Below are 8324 nucleotides of genomic sequence, written 5' to 3' on the forward strand. Positions count from 1 at the left end.
TGGCATTCACACTCGTCTTAACACGGTGACCATTGGTCTCCGTCCCACACCGGGATAGGCTCGTGCAATGTCGCGAAGAAACCGCTCGAAACGTGCACTTGGGCCGATTACTCCATTTAACACGTTTCTTCTGTACATCCACTCCCCGATATACGCGTCTCAGAGGTCCAAGGTGTTCAGTGTTCGGAGCTGTTCTTTCAGGTCTCGCCACGATCTCTCCGTTCAGTTGGTGTGGATCCTGAAAGGAGAAACATTAGGTTGAGGAGGTAGTCCGATGTGGAACCTTCCTTCAGGAACCCAAATCGGATCTTCGTCCCTCGGTGGGTTAACGAAGTGGACACTGTGGTTAACCGTGCCGTGACCTGCAAAAACATCATCGACTCGCCTATAAGCCGCCCATTGATCGCAGCATATGTACGAGTCGCTACCAATGTACTGTTGCATAACTGCAAGCAATGTGTCCTGGTCACGATAATCAACCAAGACACCAAACCTTTGGTTCGTTGTTCGGGTATTCCTCCAAACAACCAGATGTGCCTGTACATCATCTGCAGACCGACGTGGTACTTCCTCTTTAAAAGATGTGTCTCGTCGAAATCCACCACATCCGTAGGGCCCGCAATCTGATGGTAGTCGTGCCAAGCGATCTTCCGAGCGAGATCTCTATAATAGCTGTACCACGCAATGACGGTGTCATGCGCCAGCTGAAGGTGACATTCACAGGCTTTTACGCTGACCCCTAATGCAGAATCATTTATAATACATATAGCTTCTTATAATAATCAGATAAATTTGAAAGCAGTAAAATATTCTTACTTTCTACAAAGCACTGAATAATGCGTAGAATGGTACCGGCGCCGATATCTTCAAGGCGAGCATTGAAGAGGAAGGTGTTGCTGGTGGGGGTCAGCCGATGTCCATTTGGACACTTAAATCTCCAACCATATCTCGCTCTATCCAAAACGGTACCAAAAACTTCTCCGCAAACGGGGCAGGGAACATCTGATCCGCCATGTCATCTGGGTACTACGCCGTAACTCTCTAAAAGAAAAATTGCTCTCGCCTTTCGCTCACGTTTAGCTGCTGGGGTGTCGTTCGAACCCAAATACACGGGAAGGGTGTCCATAGTGACGCCGGCTGCCTGAAACGAGCAAGTGCACTGTATATCTTCTCTATAGGAGGCTTAACAATGATTTTTCCAAAATGAGGGATTCTGATTACATTATTTTTAAATAATCCAAAACTTACCTTTTCAAGGAACAAAATCATATGAAAATTATCTTGACCACAACTGCTCACCTTAAGTTGAAAATAATTTAAGTTGCTCGCTCTCCACCGTCCTCGGATGAGTTTTCAGGTCCGTGGGCAGAGTGGAAGTACTCGAGACCCCACATCTAGTTGAAACTTCCCGCAAGAGATTAGTTCCCTCTTGGGAAAAATAAAAAAATACTCGTAGGAACCTGAAATTTTGCACACGTGTACAAGATGTAAAAAAAGTTATGACGACGCTCTTTGTTCGCAAAAACTGTTTTTTCAACCCCTCACCCCTATACAACCACCCTTATGCGTTGCCGTAGGGGGTTGAAATTTTACATTTGACATTTTGGGGGGTGTAGAGCCTGTATATTCATTTTGGAACATATCTGATCATCCCTACCATCGTAGACCCAAGAGCCCTAATCTAACCCATATAACACTTCAAAAAATCGAAAAAAAATTATTAATTGATTTAAGAGGTAATTTCTAATCGCTAACAGCGAGAGGCTAGAAAGCGTACCCTGCAACGAGACTGCGTACTCTGACGTCAGTAGCGCGCTGTGTATAGTTTCTTATAATAAATGAATGAACAATAGTACAAGAGATACGTGATCGTCACCGCTAACCAAAAGATGAAAATTCAATTTTTTTCACATTAGTTATTACATGACTTTACGCCGGTTTAGTGCTCCGCAATTCTACGTTTCAAGTAACGTTGGGCACTATTTAACTAAAATTTTATGATTTTATTTAGCGGTAGGTATTACCTACTAGTACTTTTATTACATCATACATATAGTCATTTGTTGTAAGGGATCGTCTGCTATGCCTGATTACGAAGGACAAGTAAAACTTGTATTACGGTTTCGACGTATGTTTTGAAACGTCATGTTGTACCTAAACCTATATATGTCTATGAAACCTGTTAGCATTTGTAGTTTATATAGTTAAACTGACCTAAAAATTGTCCATGAGTAAATGCCAATAAACAGTCCAAACGGTGGTGGTGAAATGCTGGTGGTTACGTTACATCGCTCTAATTGGAGGGTGTTGCTTGCTGAAAAGTTGTCTTGGGTACTTCTTGTTCTTCCCTGTCAGTTTTTTTAAAGACCTGCCGTCAAGAAAGTGGCAAAGGGTGCAAAAATACAACAGCAACGGCACCCGATAAAATATTTGTAACGCCGTTCCCAAAGGACCTATTTTTTTGTTTTAGAAACTATTGGAAAAGATGCGGGTTTTGTTTTTCCAATTTTCCGTCATTATATGAACAAAATTGAAAACTAATACGGTTGATTGGCGCAACAAAATTTTTTCTACAAAAAACTTAATACGTTTTTGCTCTAAAATAATTTGGAGACAGCAGAATTTATTTGGCACCTGTTAAAAACAATCGAGTGTACTGTGAAGTATAATAGAAAAATACTTCGCTTCTTTCACTTGCTTTAAGAGTAATATTACACGGAATAATCTTCGCATCTTAGGAATCTTGGAAACTGCTCGTCACACAATTTTGCCCCGCTAACAGCTCCAGGATCGTCCACACAATTTGTTTCGTCGTAATTGAGTACATTAGACGGCGAATGTCGTTAGGGGTTTTCGCAAGTATTCGAAATATGCCGCAATTGCTGAACCGCATGTCGATTGGTTTTAGCGGGATACCCCACTCGGCACACAGCTGAAAACCATCAAAAAACACTTTTTGTTTCATATGTCAATGCTGGTTATCCCCGTAGATTTTAGAATGTCTATATTTACGCGGTGGTTCAAAGTTGTGTAGGGGACTCCATATTGTTCAGACGCTTTTCTAGTGCATTTTTTTCGCCTTCACAGCTGTTACAGCCCTCTTCATATAATCGGAGTTGTAGTTTTTCTTCCCATAAGCTCCTAATTTCTTAGTATATGTGCGAGTCATCTGGAACAAATAGTAAATATAACCTAAAAAGGTTCGTCCATTTCACCCCGATATTTGTCTTCAATAAGTAAAATTTTATTTTTAAATGAAGAAATGGACAAATATTTAGTTTTTTATGTACAACGCATTCTTAAGACATTACTTCGATCTAGACAGCCGGGAAAATGATAGATTCAAAGCTTATGTCTGCGTAAACAAACGAATATACATATTTCACAATAGCATATATATGCAGGTATTATATATACCAACAGTATATACAGAGCGTATATATATATATATATATATTTCTGCAGAGCTGGTTCGAGACGGGTTCACAAAGAAAACACACATGGAGCACTATGCGTGAACTACTGTAGCTTACCGTTCCTACTGAAGGATGTGTTTCTCTTCTTCGTTGGTGGTAAATTGTTTTGGGATAGGTTTATTTCGGGTTGCGCCTTGCGTGCCTTGTGTTGGTATTTCGTGTAGCCCCCCTTCCAGTTCACGTGTTGCCTTTTCCAAGCCAATAAGCGTTTTTGAAAAGCCAACGCACACCCGATCGGATATTTAACTGAACCGAAATTACCTTCCAAACACCCTCCCGCTCCCACTCCGTATCAAACGACGAGTTGGATTTCGGTGCAGTCGTCGCACTGCGTGAAGGTGAGGAAGTAATCTGGTTTACGATCCGCGAAAACCCAAGTGCCTCCAGCCATTGTCGAAGATGCTGAGCCGCGTAACTTTACGAATCCATTGCTCATCTCCTAAATTACGTTTTGGATTTGTCACTAGGTTAATAAAATGTTCATTCTTAACGTCATTCTGCCCCTCCAACCGTCGTACCCGCAATACATATTTACATTTAAGGGATTGAGAATATGCATATAACGTTTCCAAATTTGAATGCAAAAATTTATAAAAGACTGCTTCGCCGTCTAAAAGAATACCGCAATAAACAAAGCCTTTTTGAAGTGATCTACGTCACTTGTTTTACTTGCGATTTCCTTGTAAACAGCTTCTGTCGCTTCCATTTTCAATTTCACTTAAGCCGTTACAGAGTTCCCTAAATTTTTGACGCAAATTGTCCGAACTTGCAGAATAATTCACATGTGAAACAGTTTTTCATACATCAATTCAACATAGCCGCTTTTACCCTTCTCTCGTTATAGTTCACAGCAAAGCACTCCGACTCAAGTAATCGCTTCTTTTTGCTTCATTAAATTCAAGGGTTTTACACTCCGATTTTGGTGTGAACGTACGTAATTTGAATGGTGCGCATTTCGGTAGGAAAAAGATCTCTTAATGCTTTCGCGAAATTTTTAATTTCTCAACGACGCGACGATCGCGTAAATTATTCGCGCACTGGATTAAAATTTTCGATAATTGTGGGGTCAATTTGAAAGTCTTCTTTATATAAATAAAATTTCTAATTTTGTTAGTTGTTATTTCTTAATGATCGGTTATACGATGGTTTTAAATACTTCACATTTTAAACTGTTTGTCATTATCACACATACAAAATAGATAATAAAGTATGTAGTACAATAAATGTGGTATACCAGACACTAATTTGAAATACCACTTAGTTTTACTTATGAAATACAATTTATACAAACATTTGTGTCATTCTAGAAAATATACCTTAAGGCCGTCTGACACGATGCTAAATTTTTGGTAAAATTTGTGAATAGAATTTTATCATAAAAAATTTACTTCCATAATTTATTTAACAAAATTATATTGTCTGACACTGTACAAAATTTATCATAAAAATTAGTAAGTGCGTCTGCGCTTTGCATTTTTTTTCTAGGGAATATGGGTTTTTAAGTCAATAAATCTGGTAGTGGTACACCTACACATATAAATAACAAAAATAACATAACCTCTTCTAGTATTTACTTTTTTGATTTTTCATTATTTCATATTATTATCTATTGTGCTACTACTGGTAATTGTAATGAACCGAAATCTAATCGCTAGCTCGGCACTTGCCGCAAGTGTGATTGTCATTATGTCTTGTCTTCTAACAAAAAGGCGTAATAAACGTACTCGAATTTGGAGCAGGAACTGGCTGCAAAGGCGAAACGAGGGTCGTGATGTTTTAAACATGCTAAATACAGAACTTTTACCCGAGGATCCAAATGCATATACAAACTTTCTGAGATTAACTAACGATCAGTTCGAATATTTGCTGTCGTTGATATCAAATGAAATATGCAAACAAGATACACTAATGCGAGAATGCATCCCTTCCAGAAGCAAGTAGGTGATTAAAAAATTAATCATAGGCACTCACTTGTGCTATCATTTTAGATTAGAAGTTACCTTGCGATTCCTAGCAACAGGCGAGACATACCGATCCCTTATGTACACCACTAGGATACATGAAACTACGATAAGCCGCTTTATACCTGAAGTGTGCCAAGCCATAGTCTTGAAATTAAAACCAATCTATTTAAAAGTAAGTTATAGTCCGTATATTATACTGTCAATTTTTACGATATGAAACCTGGTATAGGCACCAAGAACAGCAGAAGAATGGAAAAAAATTTCTCAAGATTTTGATCAATTATGGCAATTTCCTCATTGCGTGGGAGCTCTTGATGGTCGCCACATCACTTTTAGGGCACCCATATCTGCTGGCTCGTATTATTACAACTACAAAGGTGCAAATAGCATTGTGTTATTAGCATTAGCCGCTGCCAACTACAAGTTCATTTACGCAAATATAGGTGTCAATGGACGAATTAGTGATGGGGGTGTTTTTCAGAATAGTAGCTTGTCAAGGGCACTACAAGACAATTCTTTGAGTCTACCAGCCCCAGAGGTATTACCAGGAATGACAGAAGCTTTACCGTATGTTATTGTTGCCGATGATGCCTTTCCGCTGTCAAAGAACCTATTGAAACCCTATCCAGATCGTGGACTCGGCAATGATAGCAGAATTTTTAATTATCGGTTATCCCGTGCTCGGAGAATAATAGAGAATTCCTTTGGAATTCTTGCAAACCGATTTCGTCTTCTGTTAAATCCAGTTAATTTAGATGCAGAAAAAGTAGAGTTGATTACACTCACTTGTGTAGTGTTACACAATTTTCTCGCAACAGACAATGCACAATCATATATTGAACTTGAAGAATTTAATGAAAACTTGCCGAAAATAAATCGACAGTGTGGTAACCGGACATCTATTGCAGCAAGAGATATTCCTGATCATTTTAGAAGTTATTTTAATTCTTCACAAGGTTCGGTGCCCTGGCAACAAAATGCAATAAACAATTTTAATTTGTGAAATTCGTTTTTATTTTACATATGCCTATTATTAACAATAAATACTACAAATTGTTACATTTTTTTAGGGCATCAAACAGTGTGTGTACAATTTTTTCTTCTGTCTGCAAACGAATGGATGTATCAGTAATTCGTTTTAACTTCGACACTATAAATTGAGCCAATGCCTCATCTTCATCTACGTTTTGTACAAAACTTTGCTGCATTGTTGATGAAATTGATGCTAAGGCACTAGATGCTTCACGCATTACATTATCTTCAATTGTTTCTCGTTTTCTTTTCTTTTGAAATTGCAGTCGTTTTGATGGAGTAGCACCATCTACGTCTTTTACCGGTGAAATAGGACGAGAAAGATTTGGTGAATTCAATTGGGAGTCGCGAACTTGACTCGATCCCGTGTCCAATGTATTAGTAATATCGTTGAGACTACCATCTTCTGTCACATAGTACTCTGATGTTACTATCTCCTCGTCGCCTACCTGCGGTGTGTCATCTTCTGCGATTAAGCTATCCACGGCCTGCCGCACTTCGACATGTTCTAACAAAAAGAACATTCGGTTGAAATACCAAATTGTTGGTTTGTAAATCTGCAGGAAAAATGTATAGTTAGTCAATAAATTAGATAATATTGAAGGTTTTGCTTACCCCGTCACCATCTTCATCACCTGCTCCACTACGGCGGCTGCGATTCCACTTCTTGTATTCTGTGAGAAAATTATTCTTCAGTCCGTTAAATTTTAACTTGATATCGTTGATGGTAACAGACGGCTTAAGGGGTTGCAAGACTGCTTGAATTTGCTGTAAAGCATTCTGTCTAGAATGTTTATTTTTATACTGTGCAGATTTTACTGCATATAAACAGGAATGTCTTTGATATTCATCTATCAGCACTTCACATTGCTCCCGCGACCATGACATTGTGCAAATTCGTAATTTAGCACTAAATAAACCGCTCTCGTTCTTTCGCAAAAACGCCCAAAATGAGAATAATTGAAATTAAATTAGATAGGTTATGTGATATGTCACCTACGAAACGCCGAACCGCGTGCGCATCACGTACGCGCACATTTTATAACAAATTTATGCATTTTTTAGAACAGGATCTAAAAAATTTTATACAAACAAATTTTGTAACAAATTTTTGTACAAAATACGTATGACACTATGCAAAATTTTGTATGAAAATTAATCTGCAAAATTTTGTAAAATAGTGTGCAAAATAGTGTCAGACGGCCTTTAATCATTATAAAAAAATGGATTCGGTACGCAAAGTGAAATAGTTTGACTTGCCACCAATGGTGCGAGTAATCTGAAATTATATAAAATATCGAATTGATATATTGTGCTTAAGGTTAACTATATACCTACTATAATTAATATATGTAGATATTAAAAAGTTTAATACTTATTTTTAACTAATCAAAAAAGAAACAACGTACTTGATTTCATGAGAGTTGGGCTTGGATGAGGTTCCAAATAAATCGTAATTCCCTCAAATTGGGGTGTAATTTATCTCTAAAAAAAATGATCAAAACGAAGTTTCCAGCATTATGTATACTTACGCTGTGCAATAACATCAATTACATTTATTTTACCGGGATTTCGAACGTACAAATCTACGATACACCGACTAAATAAATTTAATTGACGCCGTTAGTCTTCATTTGCTGGATTATCGGCGGCAACCTGCAAATATAAAAGTGGTACTTTTGCACCGCGTCCCTCCAAAACTCGCACCAACAATTGCAGCTTGCGTAGCAACTGCTTCGCCTTTCCTCTCTTCAGTATATCGTTGGTGTCGATCATAAACACTAGCTGTGCGTTGGTGTCGATTCTCCATTTTGATTTTGCCCATGCTCTGAAGTTCACTTTTGTGGTTAAT

General features: G+C 38.2%; 2 protein-coding genes across 2 annotated transcripts; one reads left to right on the forward strand and one right to left on the reverse strand.

Annotated features, from left to right (window-relative positions):
• The first annotated feature begins 5244 nt into the window (after positions 1–5244).
• Positions 5245–6426, forward strand: LOC116162472 (protein ALP1-like). Its single transcript, XM_031476098.1, has 4 exons — positions 5245–5413; positions 5465–5612; positions 5670–6347; positions 6397–6426. The coding sequence occupies exons 1-4, from the start codon at positions 5259–5261 to the stop codon at positions 6424–6426; spliced, it is 1011 nt and encodes a 336-aa protein (XP_031331958.1). The 5' UTR covers positions 5245–5258.
• Positions 6427–6471: 45 nt separating this feature from the next.
• Positions 6472–7580, reverse strand: LOC116162653. Its single transcript, XM_031476311.1, has 2 exons — positions 7088–7580; positions 6472–7029 (listed from the first exon to the last, which is right to left on the reverse strand). Exons 1-2 carry the CDS (start codon positions 7358–7360, stop codon positions 6487–6489), a joined length of 816 nt encoding a protein of 271 aa, XP_031332171.1. The 5' UTR covers positions 7361–7580; the 3' UTR covers positions 6472–6486.
• Positions 7581–8324: the final 744 nt, after the last annotated feature.

This window comes from Photinus pyralis, unplaced genomic scaffold (genome assembly GCF_008802855.1).
Source record: "Photinus pyralis isolate 1611_PpyrPB1 unplaced genomic scaffold, Ppyr1.3 Ppyr1.4_LG1, whole genome shotgun sequence".
Lineage (NCBI taxonomy): Eukaryota > Metazoa > Arthropoda > Insecta > Coleoptera > Lampyridae > Photinus > Photinus pyralis.